This window comes from Ovis aries, chromosome 10 (assembly GCF_016772045.2).
Source record: "Ovis aries strain OAR_USU_Benz2616 breed Rambouillet chromosome 10, ARS-UI_Ramb_v3.0, whole genome shotgun sequence".
NCBI lineage: Eukaryota > Metazoa > Chordata > Mammalia > Artiodactyla > Bovidae > Ovis > Ovis aries.
In genome coordinates, this window is record NC_056063.1 from 12,175,228 (window position 1) to 12,195,548 (window position 20,321).

Below are 20,321 nucleotides of genomic sequence, written 5' to 3' on the forward strand. Positions count from 1 at the left end.
AAATGAAGGATTCGTTTCTGATTATTGTGCTTGCTTGTGTTTGCATGCTCACTGTGTGATCCTCTGTCCATGGGATTTCCCAGGCAAGAACACTCGAGTGGGTTGCTATTTCCTTCTCCAGAGGATCTTCCTGACCCAGGGATCGAACCTGTGTCGCCTGGCAGGTCGATTCTTTACCACTGTGCCGCTTGGGATAGGTTATTGTAACTAGACAACAATATCTGAAAGTTGTGATCTTTTAGCCTTTCTGCTCCCACAAGAATAGTCACCAGGAGCTTTTTTTTTTAGAGAAGATGATTTGCTTTCTGAGGAAAACCGTGGTGTAGTTTTAATAGCCTTCTTGGGAGGATCCGAATGTAACTAAATAAAAATATGGAGACTATGCTTTATAGAGAATACTTTACAACCTAGTCAGAAAAATTCTGCATATGACTAACCTGTGCTTCTGAACACATGGTCTAAAAGTGGTAAGGACGGATCCTTAGTAACGGGCTCTTGAGCTCCAGCTATAGTGACACTTTGAGTTTGTTGTGTCTGTTGTTTACTACAATACAGACACACCGTACTATAAAGCAGGTAAAATTAATGAACACACGGCACATTCAGCTCAAAAAACACTTCCGTTCAAGCTATACTCACAAGAAAACTATCAATGAATGCATTAAACAAAAACTGAAACTCAAAGCAACAATGACTTTAAAGCTAACACCTCAAGAAGGCTGAAATGTATCAAAGCCATAAAGGATAGCAATCAAGTATGCAGTGGACAGAGTTGATCTAAAAGAGAAACAGTTCTTTTGACACCAGGGAAAGATGGGGTCAATAAGTGGTGAATGGCCTGGCAGGTTGTCTGCCTGACCTTCACTGTTGACCTAAAGCAGCATCTCATGACCAATAAGAACCGCCTAAAACAGGTATGCACAAACCTCCCCTACCAGCAGATCTGCGGCTTCTTCAAACCCCTGGAGTGTAAACCAGGCTGTTTAATTTCTGTGATGGAAAGTCAGTCCATTCGGCCACTAGATGGAGATCAGGTTACTCTGATGTTGACAGGGAAGCTGCTGGCAGTCAGTAAATGAGAAGCATGTTACTGAGAACCTAATTCTCTTTTCTCAGTACTTCTAGGGAAGGTATTTTCCAAGCACGCAGATCAGGAGCAGATCTATGTCCAATAAAGGGTCCATACTAAGCAAAAGGCGGTGCCAGTGGTAAAGAACCCGCCTGCCAATGCAGAAGACATAAGAGACGCAGGTTTGATCCCCTGGGTCAGGAAGATCCCCTGGAGGAGGGCAGGGCAACCCGCTCCAGTGTTCTTGCCTGCAGAGTCCCATGGACAGATGATCCTCGCAGGCTACAGTCCAAAGAGAGATGACCAAGGCAACTTAGCATGCAGCACAATGAGCGAGAGGCTGGAGGATCTATTAAGAAGGTAGTTGTACAATTCCTATTTTTGCTTAAGTATATATTTTTAGTATCAATAAAATGTATCACGGAACATCGGAGATGGAAGGAGAACACTGGATAACATCTACTCTCATTTTCCAAATGGAACTATCATTCCATTCTGAACTATGTAACTTTATTACTGAATAAATCTTATTTCTATGATAGCTGAACTTTAAACTGGACACATAATGTTACACATTTCCCAGAAAATGTATGGTCTGTAGGAGGATCAGATACTGCCCTACCTACTATAGCAGAGTATTTTGCTTATTTCTGAGATATTATATGCTATACTTCTGTGCATTTCTAACTTAAGAACTATACGTGAAATTGTTCAGTTGTGTCCGACTCTTTGTAATGCCATGGACTGTAGCCTACCAGGCTCCTCCGTCTGTGTAATTTTCCAGGCAAAAGTACTAGAGTGGGTTGCCATTTCCTTCTCCAAGGGATCTTCCCGACCCAGGGATCGAACCCGGGTATCTCTTGCATTGCAGGCAGATGCTTTATCGTTTGAGCCACCAGGGAAGCCCAGGAACTACATATATTCATTCAATAAATAGTTAGTTACATAAAGACCAATTAAAACTGAGAGAGTTAAAAAGAATTCCATTTGTTATCAAAAAGTTTCAATTTCATGTATATGGGTATGAGGAGAGACAAGCATATTACCTATCATGTACTAGTCACCATGCTAAAAAGCTGGGAATACAAAGGTGCACAGCAGCCACAGGAAGTCACTGGGAAGAGAAGAGCTACAAGGTTAAAACACAAACAGGGGCTAACTTTTGTAGTGGTGGAAACTAGCTATCAAAACCATGAGTGACACTCCTTCTAAAAGTTCTGTTGTGAAGGAAACTTAATTTAGGCCACAAACCTTGGCCATGGGGAAAACATGACCTCTCATCTCTGTAACACACGACAAACTGAAATAAAGCCTAAGACATTCAAACACAATAGGGCTTCCCTAGTGGCTCAGCAGGGAAAGAATCTGCCTGCAATGCGGGAGACCTGGGTTCAGTCCCTGGGTTGGGAAGACCCTCTGGAGAAGGGAAAGGCTGCTGATGCTGCTAAGTCGCTTCAGTCGTGTCCAACTCCGTGCGACCCCACAGATGGCAGCCCACCAGGCTCCGCCCTCCCTGGGGTTCTCCAGGCAAGAACACTGGAGTGGGTAGGGAAAGGCTACCCACTCCAATATTCTGGCCTGGAGAATTCCATGGACTGTATAGTCCATGGGGTCACAAAGAGTTAGACCCGACTAAGTGACTTTCACTTTCACTTTTCATCAATTGCTGTAATAAAAAAAGGACCTTAATTCAGACAAAGAAGAAACTAATCTTTAGCATAACAATAGAAGCAGAACCATAGTTAATTAATTTTCTAATAACTGTTATGGATAGCAACCAACATTCAGTCTGTTACTGTGATAGATCCATTGCACTTAATGACATGTTTATTTTAGAGTAATACATTTGTTTCAGCTTAATTGAATTAATATAGTCATAGCCTTTCAAAAGAATTTGAGGTTGCTGGCCTATATTTGTTTATGATTTTAAAAATGCTCCTATAAGCTAAAAAGATGTGTTACCCATTCATGCATACACAATATATGTATATTTCTTCTCTAAGGGAAATCATAAAAATAACCACATAAAATAGCAATTAATAATTAGATATCAATGGCAGTTTGTCGAAGTCTCTTATTTTGTTATTGTCTATATCACCAACTGGTTCTTTACAGAGCAACACAGTTGGCAGGAACCTACCTTTCTTTCTGCTGGATAAGAATGAAATATAAACAAAGAAGTTTTCCTCTGAAGGTTAAAATAAATAAATTACAGATAAAACAAATCCTTTCATAATATGGTTTAGTATTTATGGGTACACAGCCTTCCACACTGTTCACATTAGTTACAGACAGCAATCAGATTAGGTGATGACTGAGTTACTTCTGGAGCGGTGTCTCCCTCTTTGGTGCTGCTGCTGCTGCTGCTGCATCGCTTCAGTCGTGTCCGACTCTGCGCGACCCCATAGACGGCAGCCCACCAGGCTCCCCCGTCCCTGGGATTCTCCAGGCAAGAACACTGGAGTGGGTTGCCATTTCCTTCTCCAGTGCATGACAGTGAAAAGTGAAAGTGAAGTTGCTCAGTCGTGTCTGACTCCTAGCGGCCCTATGGACTGCAGCCCACCAGGCTCCCCCTGTCCATGGGATTTTCCAGGCAACAGTACTAGAGTGGGGTGCCACTGCCTTCTCCCCCTCTTTGGTGACCTGTTCCCGTATTTCCTTCTGGTGCAGATTTGAGTCTACTTATCACGACTGCTAAACTTCCATTCTCTGGAAATAAGGGAGCTGGTAAAAGCACACCTCTATGGATGCATAATCCTGCTTATCTTCTCTAGCCTAAAGGTTTTGGCCTTATCATAATGAGCTGCGTTTAGATGCTCAGGATTTCTGTTTCCTTGGTAGCATGGGGAGATGCTGACGACAATGGCAGAAGTGAGAACGGATACAAAGGTGGAGCTGGAAACTGATTAATGCTTCAGGTTAAGAAATAAAAGCTGATGATTACATTTGCATGTTATGGGGTGGGGAACCTATATATTTAAGCACTGACAGACAAAAAAGGCACATTTTTACTTTTTCACTATGTCAAAGGATAGATTTGTCTTTTCCTGAGTCCTCACATTATTTTAGCTGTTTTAGCAAACTACGTTTGAGTCTCTGGGCCAGAAGCTTCTATGACTGTGGCATCTGCAAATAATTGATAACTTAATGTGCCCCCGTAAGAGGTAAGGCCAATTCAAGCGGTACCTGCATGTGTCTATCACCTTCTCCAATCATGTTTCTCCATTCCATGAGTGACCGCTGCAGGTGCTCAAGCCCAGTTTCCCAAAGCCGGACACGGCCTCCCATATCAACAGTGACAACGCCACCTCTGCCCCACTTGGCTAGCAGTGCGTCTGTGTCCGAGATAGTAGACAGCCATGTGGTATATGGTGAGAGAGAGTCTGACCTGAAAAAGAATCATGGCATTCAACTGATTGAAGCCCAGGGAATGATGCCAGTTCAGCTCGACTTACGTTCAACTTGCTGTAAAGAATTCTCATAGTTACGCAACAAGAACCTGCTGTACACAGCACAAGGAATTACACTCAGTGTCTTATAATAACCCATAATGGAAAAGGATCTGAAAGAGAATATATATATGTATAACATATACATACACATATATACATATGAGTGAATTTGCTGTAAAACTAAGGGACCAACAGATTCATCTGGAAGGAAAAAAATATCTAGTTATTTACTGGTTATTTACATATTCTTTTAAAAATTTTTTATTTTCTTCTCGCTTTGTGTGGGCCTTCTCTATTTGCAGCAAGCGGGGGCTACTCTCTAGTTGAGGCACATGGGCTTCTCATTGCAGTGGCTTCTCTGCTTGTGGAGCGCAGGCTCTTGAGTGCGTGAGCTTAGCTGCCCCTCGGCATGTGGGATCTTCCCGGACTGGGGATAGAACCTGTGTCCCCTGCACTGGCACGCGGATTCTCAACCAGCGGGCTATCAGGAAAGCCCAGTTTAGGGATCTTGCATCTGTGGATCCTGGATGACATCTGCATTCGCTGTCAGGAAGAAAGGAACTCTAAACCAACTCACACCTCAGACTCCTGCAGAGCTGACTCACTCCCCAGGGGTCTAAGGTCTATGCTGAAACTCAAGTCTTATTTATGTGTTTTAACTGCATTTATTTGACATTTTGCCTTTTCTAAGTTAGATGGTTATATGGATTTATAATAAAGGATTTATACATTTCTTATATGTTTCATGCATATACATATTTCTAATACATACAGTCAATTCAAGGAATGCAGCTTTTGCCTGTAAGAGTCAACTGCACACTTCCTTTATCTGAGTATGGCTCTCACTATACAAAAGAAACACAGATTAGAAATTCTAATTACCACTGTTGGCTTTCTAACTGGTATTTCCCCTATAAAATAAATGGTCTAAAGAGATAGTCTGATCAGATAATTAAAATAATAAAGTATCAAGGTAGATTTGCAGAAACCACAAAACTACTATATAGTAGGTAAATTTTTATACTGAAGAAATCAAGACTACTTTAATTTTTTTATCAGTCAGCTTCAGTGGATACTAAACACAGAGTGACAACGCCAGCTACTCTGAGATATGGAAATCCTCAGTTCAGTTCAGTTCACTCAGTCGTGTCCGACTCTTTGCGACCCCATGAATCGCAGCACGCCAGGCCTTCCTGTCCATCACCAACTCCTGGAGTTCACTCAAACTCATGTCCATCGAGTCGCTGATGCCATCCAGCCATCTCATCCTCTGTCGTCCCCTTCTCCTGCCCCCAATCTCTCCCAGCATCAGAGGCTTTTCCAATGAGTCAACTCTTCGCATGAGGTGGCCAAAGTATTGGAGTTTCAGCTTTAGCATCATTCCTTCCAAAGAACACTCAGGGCTGATCTCCTTTAGAACTGACTGGTTGGATCTCCTTGCAGTCCAAGGGACTCTCAAGAGTCTTCTCCAACACCACAGTTCAAAAGCATCAATTCTTTGGCGCTCAGCTTTCTTCACAGTCCAACTCTCACATCCATACATGACTACTGGAAAAACCATAGCCTTGACTAGATGGACCTTTGTTGGCAAAGTAATGTCCCTGCTTTTCAATATGCTGTCTAGGTTGGTCATAACTTTTCTTCCAAGGAGTAAGCATCTTTGAATTTCATGGCTGCAGTCACCATCTGCAGTGATTTTGGAGCCCCCCAAAATAAAGTCTGAAACTGTTTCCACTGTTTCCCCATCTATTTCCCATGAAGTGATGGGACCAGGTGCCATGATCTTCGTTTTCTGAATGTTGAGCTTTAAGCCAACTTTTTCACTCTCCTCTTTCACTTTCATCAAGAGGCTTTTTAGTTCCTCTTCACTTTCTGCCATAACGGTGGTGTCATCTGCATATCTGAGGTTATTGGTACTTTTCCTAGCAATCTTGATTCCAGCTTGTGCTTCTTCCAGCCCAGTGTTTCTCATGATGTACTCTGCATATAAGTTAAAGAAGCAGGGTGACAGTATACAGCCTTGACATACTCCTTTTCCTATCTGGAACCAGTCTGTTGTTCCATGTCCAGTTCTAACTGTTGCTTCCTGACCTGCATATAGGTTTCTCAAGAAGTAGGTCAGGTGGTCTGGTATTCCCATCTCTTTCAGAATTTTCCACAGTCTACTGTGATCCACACAGTCAAAGGCTTTGGCATAGTCAATAAAGCAGATGTTTTTCTGGAACTCTCTTGCTTTTTTGATGATCCAGTGGATGTTGGAAATTTGATCTCTGGTTCTTTTGCCTTTTCGAAAACCAGCTCGAACATCTGGAAGTTCACAGTTCATGTATTGCTGAAACCTGGCTTGGAGAATTTTGACCATTACTTTACTAGCGTGTGAGATGAGTGCCAATTGTGTGGTAGTTTGAGCATTCTTTGGCATTACCTTTCTTTGGGACTGGAATGAAAACTGACCTTTTCCCGTCCTGTGGCCACTGCTGAGTTTTCCAAATTTGCTGGCATATTGAGTGCAGCACTTTCACAGCATCATCTTTCAGGATTTGAAATAGCTCAGAGAGTGTTTATATAAAGAGAATAACAAAAGTAGGATGGAACCAAGTGTTTCAGAGTTGTAGGGTGGGCCAAAAAGTTTGTTCAGGTTTTTCCATTACATCTTTTTTTTCTTTCAGCATTAAATGCAATTGTACTTTTATTTTTCTAAACTGATAACTGAAATATGTGCATTTGTTGCTTTAATTTGCATTTCCATGAATAATACCAAGCTTGAGAATCCTGACCTATATTTATTCGTAGTTGTTTTGGTTTCTGTTTCTTTTTTTTTAATATAAATTTATTTATTTTAATTGGAGGCTAATTACTTTACAATATTGTATTGGTTTTGCCATACATTCATATGAATCTGCCATGGGTGTACACGTGTTCCCCATCCTGAACCCCCTCCCACCTCCCTCCCCATCCCACCCCTCTGGGTCATCCCAGTGCACCGGCCCTGGGCACCCTGTCTCATGCATCGAACCTAGACTGGCGATCCGTTTCACATATGATAATATACATGTTTCAAAGCCATTCTCCCAAATCATCTCACCCTCACCCTCTCCCACAGAGCCCAAAAGACTGTTCTATACACCTGTGTCTCTTTTGCTGTCTTGCATACAGGGTTATCGTTACCATCTTTCTAAATTCCATATACATGCATTAGTATACTGTATTGGTGTTTTTCTTTCTGGCTTACTTCACTATGTATAATAGGCTCCAGTTTCATCCACCTCATTAGAACTGATTCAAATGTATTCTTCTTAATGGCTGAGTAATACTCCATTGTGTATATGTACCACAGCTTTCTTATCCATTCATCTGCTGATGGGCATCTAGGTTGCTTCCATGTCCTGGCTATTTATTATAAACAGTGCTGTGATGAACACTGGGGTACATGTGTCTCTTTCAATTCTGATTTCCTTGGTGTGCATGCCCAACAGTGGGATTGCTAGGTCATAAGGCAGTTCTCTTTCCAGTTTTTTAAGGAATCTCCACACTGTTCTCCATCGTGGCTGTACTAGTTTGCATTCCCACCAACAGTGTAAGAGGGTTGTTCCCTTTTCCACACCCTCTCCAGCATTTATTGCTTGTAGACTTTTAGATAGCAGCCATTCTGACTGGCATAAAACGGTACCTCATTGTGGTTTTGATTTGCATTTCTCTGATAATGAGTGATGTTGAGCCTCTTTTCATGTGTTTGTTAGCCATCTGTATGTCTTTTTTGGAGAGATGTCTGTTCAGTCTTTGGCCCATTTTTTGATTGGGTCATTTATTTTTCTGGAATTAAGCCGCAGGAGTTGCTTGTATATTTTTGACATTAATTCTTTGTCAGTTGCTTCATTTTCTCCCATTCTGAAGGCTGTCTTTTCACCTTGCTTATAGTTTCCATTACATCTCATAAACAACTCAAATGAACTTTTTGGCCAACCCAATACTTTACAGTACTAGAAGGACTCAAGGCAACTTTTGATATAATAGAGGATTCATCTCATGGTGCTCTCTCAAAAAACACTTGCCTTAGGAAAAAAACTAGGTACAGATGGTGAAGTAAAAGGCCATTCAAGAATAATGAAATTTAATCACTTATGATGTGAGTAAATCTGCCACAAATGCTCAAGACGTATGATTCTATTGAGCATGGCACCTACTGGTTCCACACTTAACTCTCTGGCATGAAACTTTAAATTTACCAGAGCAATCTCTTCAATATGCCAAAAAAAAATTGCTGAAGGAATCACATATTTACTACAGCGTGTGCACTACATCTAGAATCTCTTCTGTACATAAAAAAAAAGGCACATTCCTCTTACCTATGGTATCAGAGTCTTTAAGGAACACAGAGTTACAGAAGAGTGAAGCCCAGATTTACGTACGCCCGCATATTAGTGCTAAGTAGTATGGTTTTACATATGCAACAAAAGTCTCAGGACTAACACTTAAATTGTACTGAGAGCAAAAGTGATATATTCCTTTTGGCCGTACAGTTACATATAGTTTTACTGTTCTCTATTATTTGAAGTTAGCCATCAAATGGAAAATTCCTGCTATCTAACAGAATGCTAAATTTAAGCAACCAGCAACATAACTGAAACCCAGATGGGCTGTTCCCTTGGATTACATATACACCAAAAATGGCAGTAGTTAATCTTGAGAGAAACTCAGGATGTACTGACAATGAACAGACTCTACAAAAACACGTGGTACTTGAAATAAGGCGAGTTCAAATTGAGATGTTCTGTAAATGCAACATATATACTGGGTTTCAAAGACTAAGGAGAAAAAAGGAATGCAAAATATCATTAAAATTTTTATATTAAATACGTGTCAAAATAGTAGTAGTTTATCATGGTAATAAAATACTATTAACAGTATTTCACTGGTTTCTTTGTGCACTCTTTTACTTTGGCCACTAAGAACATAAAATTACATATATGGCTCACATTCTATTTCTATTGGACAGTGCAGCACTAAGTGAATGAAGCATGGTGACCAGCTGGCACTGGCTGTATGTATATATATAGCTGTACTTCCAGGTCTTATTTCTATGTAGGTATAACATATGGTTCATACAGAAAGTTAACAGAGAAAAACACTAAAATATAAAGTTAGGGCTGGGGAAGAAATGAAGAGGAATACTGAAAAATAATTATTGTACTTTAAATGTGTAAAAAAAAAAGTTGTTCTTTGATTTTGTTACTTGAGCTGATAGCATATTTTAATGAACATACAATGGAATAAGAAATTTCCCCAAATGACTAAAAACTATTTTTCATTAAATTGACACATTGAGATGCTCCAGAAAGACATTCTTGTACACATTAGGACAAGTAAATAAATCTATTTCTTTGAAAAATGATTTCATTATTCACATTTCTTAAACCTGGCTAAATAAAGGGTCCTAAGAGATGACATGGTGTTTTTGACTTATTTTGTATTGTGGTACTGAGCGATGTTCTTTGGAAGCACGGAAGGCTTCTGGGGACAGACAAGCGTCGCTGCCCTTGCTCTGAGAGTGGAAGGCTCCCCAGGCTCCTCTGCCCGGGACCCCGGGTGAGGCTCTAACCCCTGTGTCCTGAGGCCTTGGTTCTTTGTAAGGAAGGACACGTGAGGGGCATGTGACATCAATCTATACAGAAGCAGGTGCACACCGAGCTTGAGGAAAAGGGAGGGCAGGCGTGGGTGCACCCAGAAAGGGCTGGGCTGGAGGTGGGGACAGAGGTGTTTTCAAGGAAGAGACGGCATAGCATTGGTCCTCTTTTTATATATGCCCCACACTTTGCTTCCACTGCTGAACAGCAATGAACCGCTGGCAATAAATCTATTCCAAATCTCTAGACTCCTTTGACTATTGTGTGGCCTTCATGACTGTAGACACACGGTTATATCTTTAAAAGCAATATTAAATAAATGAGATTTAAATTCCTTTGACATCTTGAATACATTTACCTCAGAAAACTAGTGTATAAAGTTAATAAATATGAAAATTTTTCAGTGATAAAAATGCTGTTTCAAAGAGTTTTATCATAAGGATAGATTAAAAAAAATGAACACTTGAAGGCTGTTAAGACTTAAACTAGGTAACATTTGAACATTTTTCCAATGTTCAAATAAAAATGGCAGAGCAGCAAGATAAAAACAAACTGTTATATATATATATATATATATATATATATATATATGAATGAAAGAAAGAAAAAGAGCTTGCTATTTAAGGAAGTAAAAAGCACACATTTATTCAGGGTCCTTGGTAAGAATTCACTCTTTTTTTTTTAATCTGACATACAAGTTAAGAATGAAAGTGAAAATGAATTACCCGGGAATTGGGATGTATCGAAGTCTCTTGGCCTGGAGATCAGTAACTTCTATATACCCAGCTGTCTGTGGAGGGGTAACATCTGCAAAGAAGTCAAGACACAAGACAAGTGTTAAATTACTGCCTGATACAAAAACAGGACCCAAATAAAGCACAGATGCTGCTTAAAGTGGAATGAAATGATCACTCGCCTAGAACAGAACCCTGGGACCCACTTCACGGGCTGACCAATGCCAGTCCTGAGGTCAGACGCTCAGTTATGCTTTCGTCAGGAAAACACAGAGACTGTCAGATAGATGCATGTTACGCTGTGATTCTTTAGTGTCAGAGAATTATCTGAGTTCCTTTCCCTTTCTTTGATATTAATAGCTTCTCAAGATGGGTCAGTGTTTTAGCACTTAAGAGTTTATCCGAAAATATTTCATCGCTGGAATTCTTTTTCCTTCCTAGGAAGTTACAACAGTGATGGTATAGCACAGTGGGCTCAGCACCTACTTGAAACTGGAGTGGCCTGGTAGACAATCGTGGCTTGAAATTTCCTAACTATGATTTACTATGGCCAAGTTAGTTCTCTCTCTGAGACCTGCTTTCATCTTTTGCAAAATGAGGATAAGAAGAGCATCTGAGAATCATAAACATTATTTGCACACGATTAGTAGTTGCTCCACAGTGGCTGTTATTATTAGGAGCCCTCAAGACAGGAAGAAGTGAGATGATCGGGGCAATGGGGCAAGGACTCTGGGTCATGAAGAATGTGAAAGGGCGGGGAAGGAGAAGATAATGTGATATGCGGGCCAGAGTGCCCAACTCCAATTGTAGTTGTTTCCCAGAAAATTCTGGGAGTTTACTGACTTTTCCCCCAAATCCCTGAGTACCACCGTCACCCTCATCATCACCAGTTACCAGCACTGTGTCAGGAATCCTGCTTTTTTGTTTTTCATTAAGTGTGTGCTGTGCTGCTGTGCTCAGGTGCCCAGTCGTGTCTGACTCTTTGCGACCCCGTAACCCGCTGGGCGCCTCTTCCATGGGACTCTCCAGGCAAGAATACTGGAGCGGGCTGCCATTTCCTACTCCAGGGGATCTTCCTGACCCAGGGATCAAATCCACATCTTTTGCATCTCCTGCTTTGGCAGGTGGATTCTTTACCGCTGCACCACCTGGGAAGTCCTATTAATCGCCTTTTTTTTGGGGGGGGGCTGCACCACCCAGCACGTGGGATCCCAGTTTCTCACACTGGAACCTCACAATGTTAACTACTGGTCCACCAGGGAAGTCCCTGTTTGGGACTTATAGATAGTGTTTTTAACACCGACAACTACAAAGGCCTTGGAATCTGTTTGAGAGATGAGAAAGCAGAGACTTACAAAGGTGGTATAATAATGGACTTGGAGAATGATAGAGAAAACTTTCAAAATCAGGCCTTCCTTCTGGCTTTAAAATCTCTGCTCTGCCCACTACTCCACACAGCTTCTACCTGAGCTGATCATAGGGCAACAATTTTAAAATAGCCTTATTTTTACAAAATCTTGGCCTCCAATGTCTCTTTAAAAAAAACCACACACAAACCTACAAAGAAACCATACTCTTAAAGATTTCTGTCTGCTGTCTATCTCCTATTACAATTTCTTTTTTTTTTTTTCATATTGTAACAAAGTTTTCTCTCTCTACTATGCAAAGTCAGCTATAAGTCCAGCCAACTTTAAGGGTACTTCAAAGATACTTGTTTATGTATCTATCCTTCTTTAAAAAAATTTTAACTTATTTTTAATTGAAGAATAATTGCTTTATAACATTATGTTGGTTTCTGCCATACATCAGTATGAATCAGCTATAGATATACCTATGTCCTCTCCCTATTGAACCCCCCTCCCACCTCCCACCCCACCTCCAGGTTGTCACGGAGCTCTGCATTTGGGCTCCCTGTGTCATGCAGCAAATGCCCACTGGTCATCTATTTTCCACATGGTAATGTACACTTCCAGAGAAGGCAATGGCAACCCACTCCAGTACTCTTGCCTGGAGAATCCCATGGACAGGGAGCCTGGTAGACTGTAGTCCATGGGGTTGTGAAGAGCCAGACACGACTGAACAACTTCACTTTCACTTTTCAGTTTCATGCACTGGAGAAGGAAATGGCAGCCCACTCCAGTGTTTTTGCCTGGAGAATCCGAGGGATGGCAGAGCCTGGTGGGCTGAAGTCTATGGGGTCGCACAGAGTCGGACACGACTGAAGTGACTGAGCAGCAATGTACACTTCCGGGCTACTCTCCCAATTCATCCCACCCTCTCCTTCCCCCACTGTGTCCACAAGTCTTTATGTTTTTTGTCGGCATCCCCATTGCTGCCCTCCAAATAGGTTCATCAGTACCATCTTTCTAGATTTCATATATATGTGCTGCTACTGCTGCTGCTAAGTTGCTTCAGTCGTGTCCAACTCTGTGCGACCCCATAGACAGCAGCCCACCAGGCTCCCCCGTCCCTGGGATTCTCCAGGCAAGAACACTGGAGTGGGTTGCCATTTCCTTCTCCAATGCGTGACAGTGAAGTCGCTCAGTTGTGTCCAACCCTCAGCGACCCCATGGACTGTGGTCTTCCAGGCTCCTCTGTCCATGGGATTTTCCAGGCAAGAGTACTGGAGTGGGGTGCCATTGCCTTCTCTGATATATGTGCTAATATACAGTATTTTTCTCTTTCAGACTTACTTCACTCTGTATGATAAACTTTGGGTTTCACCCACTTCATTAGAATGGACTCAAATGCATCCCTTTGTACAGCTGAGTCATACATTTTCTGCTGTATATATGTACTGCACCTTCTTTACCCATTCATCTGTCAGTGGACATCCAGGTGGCTTCCACGTCCCAGCTATTGTAAGCAGTGCTACGATGAGCACTGAGGTCTAGCTGTCTTTTTCAATTATGGTTTCCTCAGGGTATACGAACAAGAGTGGGACTGTTGGTCACATGGTACTTTTATTCCTAATTTTTTAAGGAATTTCCACACTGTTTTTCATGGTGGCTGAATCAATTTACATTCCCACCAACAGTGCAAGAGGGTTCTCTTCCCCATACCTTCTCCAGGATTTATTGTCTATAGAGTTTTTTGATGGTGGCCATTCTGACCAGTGTGAGGTGACACCTCACTGTGGCTTTGATTTGCAGTTCTCTGATAATGAGTGATGTTGAGCATCTTTTCCTGCGTTTACTAGCCATCTTTATGTCTTCTTTGGAGAACTGTCTGTTTAGGTCTTATGCTCACTTTTTGATTGGGTTGTTTTTCATGTATTGAGCTGCATGAGCTGTTTGTTTATTTTGGAGATTAACCCTTTGTCAGTTGTTCCATTTGCTATTATTTTCTCCCATTCTGAGGGTTGTCTTTTCACCTTGTTTATAGTTTCCTACATTGTGCAAAGGCTTTTAAGTTTAATTAGGTCCCATTTGTTTATTTTTATTTCCATTACTCTAGCAGGTGGGTCATAGAGGATCTTGCTGTGATTTATGTCAAAGAGTGTTCTGTCTATGCTTCCCTCTAAGAGCCTTACATTTAGGTCTTTAATCCATTTTGAGTTTATCTTTGTGTGTGGTGTTAGGAAATGTTCTAATTTCATTCTTTTACATGTAGTTGTCCAGTTTTCCCAGCATCACTTATTGAAGATACTATCTTTTTTCCATTATCTCATTAACATTTCTGATTAGAATGAGAAACCTAGAATGTTCACATTGAATTTATCCAATGTAGTTTACAAAAAAAATAAGAAACTTGGCATTTGGATTTCCTGTTCGCAACTGAAGGTTTTCAAGATGGCCACCTGACAACCTCAACTTCTGTTATTTATTCAACAAACATGGTTGAGCATCTCTACATGAAGCACTGAGGAAGAGAGGAAAAAGACGTGCATGGTTCTTGACTTGTCTGAGGAGCCCACAGCATAAAGAAGAAAGTGCCCTTTTTTCTTTTCTTTGAAAAATAGAGGAGTGGGATGGGGTGGGAGGGAGGTTCAAGAGGGAGGGGACACATATATACCTACGGCTGATTCACGTTGATGTATGGCAGAAACCAACCAATATTGTAACGTGATTATACTCCAATTAAAAAGAAATAAAAGCAAAAAAAAAAAATATCGTGAGCCTTTAGGAACTTGGAAAGGATTCCAGGATGGGAAGCATAGCCCTGTGGTCCTGTGTGAGCTGTGGATCTAGGCAAGAAGTGGTCCTAGGGGGCATAAAGGGGCAGGAGGAAAGGAAGGTAGTGTCCAGGGACAGCAGGGGGTAAAGAAAGCCAGTTACTGTGGTAACCGGACCACCCGGCTGAACTGGCCATACCCAGATAGCCATTCGTATAAACCCAATATGCTTATCATAAGTCATGCACTGCCGGGCGCTGGAAACACTGCCTGGGATATAAGGTCAGTCTTAGCCGAAGTTTTGCACCATATATCATTTTTGACAGTTCCTGCCCCTAGGACCTAACTGAAGTGGATTGAATTATTTATAGACCCTGGGTTCTTTGCCAGAAATGACCAGTTATTGAAGTGGTTAGGATGACTAGCTCTGCCTAGCTAATCAGTTACATTTGGCCGGCCACTTACATGCACTCTTTTTCATAAGTAATAGTATTAAGCTGCGCTACTACCACCACTGCTTTTAGGCTTCCCATGAAAGCAAAGTAAGTCAACTTATTTTAAATATCATTTTTCCTACAGCTTTTTTTTTTTTTCCTTCCCCCACTGTGCAAGTTAATTCCATGGCATAAAGAGGATGAGAAAATCCAATAGTGGCTCGGTCTGTTTCAAGGAGGAGAAAGCAAGAATTTTATTCTTCATGCTAAGAAGTATTTTCATGCATCAGAAAAGGCAATTTGTGGCTAAAAAGGACTTTAAGGGTGGTGGTAGGTTGCTTCCCAGGTAGCACTAGTGGTAAAGAACCTGCCTGCCAATGTAAGAATCATGAGAGATGCTGGTTCGCTGGGTCAGAAAGATCCCGATCCCCTGGAGGACGGCATGGCAACCCATTCCAGTATTCTTGCCTAGACAATCCCATGGACAGAGGAGCCTGGCAGGCTACGTCCATAGGGTCCCAAAGAGTTAGACACGACTGATGTGACTTAGCACAGTGATGGTGGTAATGGTAAGGCTTGAAAAATAATCAGAAGTGAAGTTTTTGGATTTGAAAATAAATCCGTTTAGAATATATGTTTGAATTAAGGAAGTAAAAACCATGGCCAGATTTCCCTCCAAACTTAGCCAAATCCTTGTCTATCCATTTTAAATGTTTGAACACTGTAGAGAGGATGGAGGTTAAGTAAATTTCCATTACATTTGTAATCCAGGTGGATTTAGAAGAGAGGTATAAATTACATTTAGGGATTAGTTCCCTAAAGATTAAAGGAAAGTCATTGCCACAGTGTTCAGAGCACAGTTCCCATAAACAGTGGGGACAGCTTAGATGCACAGCATCAAGGTTCAGAGTGGGGAGAAAAACTGTCAGGCAGAATAACCAAGAGCATTTTCAGAAGGAAGATGAAATTATATAAAAAATTCACTCCTTCGAGCAATGTAATTTGATGTATATGTGCTCCCTATTGGACTAGGTTTCAAGAACTTCTGTGTTCACAGATTCAAAGATTGATGTGTGCCCTGCAATCGGGGTGATACCAAATCTTTGAATTTATTCAAAGTTCAAACAACAGCGCATTGCTTTCAATTAAGAGTCATTACTTTGTGTTTAAAGAGCTGAAGCCTATGATTTAAAGGGGGTGGGGGGGAAGCTAACATTTAACTAGAGGAAAAATGATTGGGAGAAAGAACTAAATGCACCCCCCCCCCCACCCCCCGCCGTCCCCGGCCCTGCCAGTCTGCATCAACCATAAGTCACACCCTTTTTGTCAAAGCCACCAGGAGAGTAGCCTTTACAGCTTCTACTGATTTATTTAATAAAAGGCTTATGCACATGCGTTCCTGACTAATCAGGTGGCTGACTGTATTTATTTGAAAAAATTAGTTTGAATTATCATCAGAGACCTAAAGGCTCACAGATTAAGGAGTCAAAGAGGCTGAAAGAAAAAACCATCAGCCCCAGGTTCACGCCTCTCACACCTCACTTTCTACTCCCAGAGATACTTTCAACTTGATAAAGCTGTTTCTTTGGTGTTCACCTTTATCCTTCTGGTGCTGTCTTGATGTTTTACTTTTAGGCATTATTCATCAACTTCCCGTCATGTACGATGAGAGTTTAACTCTTTTTCACACACCCTCTTCCCCTGCCTGGGAGTCCCTGGTGGCTCAGTGGTTAAGAATCCACCTGCCAAAGTAGGAGACCCAGGTTTGATCCCTGGGTCAGGAAGGTCCCCTGGGGAAGGAAATGGCAACCCACTCCAGTATTCTTGCCTAGAGAATCCCATGGACAGAGGAGCCTGGTGGGCAAGCTACAGTCCACGGGGTCACAAAAGTATCTGACACAACTCACTGACTAAACAACAACTTCCCTTGCCAGCACCCCATTTCCTATCCCTCAGTGTATTTATGTGATACCTGATACCCTTTGAGTCTTCATATATTTATGAAGGTCCATATCGTCAGAGCCATGGTTTTTCCAGTAGTCATGTATGGCTGTGAGAGTTGGACCATAAAGAAGGCTGAGTGCCAATGAATTGATGCTTTTGAACTGTGTGTTGGAGAAGACTCTTGAGAGTCCCTTGGACTGCAAGGAGATCAAGCCAGTCCATCCTAAAGGAAATCAACCCTGAACATTCACTGGAAGGACTGATGCTGAAGCTGAAACTCCAATACTTTGGCCACCTGATATGAAGAATCGACTCACTGGAAAAGACCCTGATGCTGGAAAAGATTGAAGGCAGGAGGAGAAGGGGGTGACAGAGGATCAGATGAGTAGATGGCATCATCGATTCAATGAACATGAGTTCGAGCAGATTCCAGGAGACAGTGAAGGACAGCCTGGCATGCTGCCATTCAGGGGGTTGTAAAGAGTCGGACACGAGTGGGCAACTAAACAACAACAACAATCTCTATGGAACTTCCATTCATATGCATTATTTCCCCTCCTGTTAACCTGTTTTACATCAATTTAATTATCAGACCAATCAAAAAACCTGAAGGGAAGAAGGGAAAAATTTCTCATCCCCACACCAAACTCTAGTCAGGCTTTTCTGAATCCTCCTCTCAATTAGGTACACACTTTTGGCCTTCTATGTTCATCTGAGCATTGTCCAGTTTTAGCAAGAATAAAGTTCAGTTAGCTTAACCAGAAACCTCAACCTGGATATCTGGCAGAGTTCCTGATCCTCTACCATTTCCCAAATAAAGTCTGATCACCCTGGCCTGCCTGCAGCAGGGATCCTGTTAGGTTGATTTAGTCAGAATACTCCATTACTTCTGATTCCCTCTTAGTAATTTTGCATCAGACAGTAAAGCATCTGCCTGCAATGCGGGAGACCTGGTTTGATCCCTGGGTTGGGAAGATCTCCTGGAGAGGGAAATGGCAACCCACTCCAGTACTCTTGCCTGGAAAATCCCATGGATGGAGGAGGCTGGTAGGCTACAGTACATGGGGTCACAAAGATTGGACACAACTGAATGACTTCACTTCACTTCACATTCCCACCAACAAAACTGAAGGATCTCTACTACCTCAGACAAACTATGAAGTAGTAATAAGAGAGTATGGTGTTAACGCGGGGACAGACACAAAGATTAACTGAATACAAATGCAAACTCAGAAAGAAACACACATATGTGGTCAGTTGCTTTTCCACAGAGCTCCAAAGATAATTTAATGGTAAAAGAATAGTCTTTTCAGTAAATGATGTTAAAAATTGACTATTTCCATGAAAAACAATGAGCCTTAATCCACACCTTATACCATAAAGAAAATTAACTTGATCATATACTTACGCATATATACAGAATCTAGAAAGATGGTACCAAAGAATTTATCTGCAGGCCAACAGTGGAGAAACAGACATAGAGAATAGACTAATGGGCATGGGGAGAGGGGAGGAGAGGGTGAGATGTATGGAGAGAGTAACATGGAAACTTATACTACCATATGTAAAACAGATAGCCAATGGGAATTTGCTATATGGCTCAGGGAACTCAGATAGGGGCTCTGTATCAACCTAGAGGGGTGGGATAGGGAGGAAGATGAGAGGGAGGTTCAAGAGGGAGGGGACATATGTATACCTATGGCTGATTCATGTTGAGGTTTGACAGAAAGCAACACAATTCTGTAGAGCAATTATCCTTCAATTTAAAAATAAATTAATTAAAAACATTAACCTGGAGTATAAATCTAAGTGTAAAATCTAGAAATATGAAATCTCTAAAAGAAAACAGGAAATTTGGGCCTGTCACCAAAATGGGAGAAAATGTTCAGAAAACATGTATCTGATATATTAGACTTGTATCTAGACTATATAAACCCAAGTACTCAAGAAACCATTAAAAAGAAAGCAAGTAACCCAGTTCAGAAAGTGGGCAAAGGAACTGAAGAGACATTTCACTAAAGAAGGTAGACATGAAAAGATGCTCAACATCATGTGGGACTAGGGAAAATGCAGATTAAAATCACAATGAGATATTCAGCAATAAAAAGGAGCAAACAACTGGTACATACAACATAAATGATTTGCAAACATATAATATTGAGTGAAAGAAACCAGACTTGAAGTGCCACGTACTGTGTGATTCCGTTTATGTGACATTCTGAAAAATGCAAGTGAATAAGGGCAGAAAACCAGACCAGTGGGGGGCTGGGGGCAGAGTGGCATATGGGAGGTTTGGGGAGATGGAGCAGTTCACTGTCAGTTATGGTGACGGCTACACAACTGGCTGTGTTTGTGAAGCTCACAGCACCATACACCAAAACAGTGAATTTCACTGTTTGTAAACTGGATCTTACAGCACCAGATGGTCAACACCAAAATCAGACTGATTATATTCTTCGCAACCAAAGATGGAGAAGCTCTATACAGTCAGCAAAAACAAGACTGGGAGCTGACTGTGGCTCAGATCATGTACTCGTTATTGCTAAATACACACTTAAATTGAAGAAAGTAGGGAAAACCATTAGATCTTTCAGGTATGACCTAAATCAAACCCCTTATAACTATACAGTGGAAGTGAGAAATAGATTTAAAGGATTAGATCTGATAGACAGAGTGCCTGATGAACTATGGATGGAGGTATGTAACACTGTACAGGAGGCAGGGATCAAGACCATTCCGATGAAAAGGAAATGCAAAAAGGCAAAATGGCTGTCTGAGGAGGCCTTACAGAGAGCTGGGAGAAAAAAAAAAAAAAAAAGCTGAGAAAAGAAGAGAAGCAAAAAGCAAAGGAGAAAAGGAAAGATATAGTCATTTGAATGCAGAGTTCCAAAGAATAGCAAGGAGAGATAAGAAAGCCTTCCTCAGCAATCAATGCAAGAAAGAGGAAAAC

At 41.4% G+C, this 20,321-nt stretch overlaps 1 protein-coding gene across 4 annotated transcripts in view; it reads right to left on the bottom strand.

Moving 5' to 3' along the window:
- VWA8 (von Willebrand factor A domain containing 8) overlaps positions 1–20,321 on the bottom strand; it is a 383,005-nt gene that overhangs the window by 112,759 nt on the left and 249,925 nt on the right. For all 4 annotated transcript variants that reach the window (XM_015098045.3, XM_042254643.2, XM_060394273.1 and 1 more), the window contains exons 36-37: positions 10,871–10,952; positions 4,256–4,457 (exon numbers count right to left, since the gene is read on the bottom strand). In XM_015098045.3, the coding sequence (XP_014953531.3) occupies positions 4,256–4,457; positions 10,871–10,952 (284 nt within the window). The remainder of the gene's footprint in view (positions 1–4,255; positions 4,458–10,870; positions 10,953–20,321) is intronic.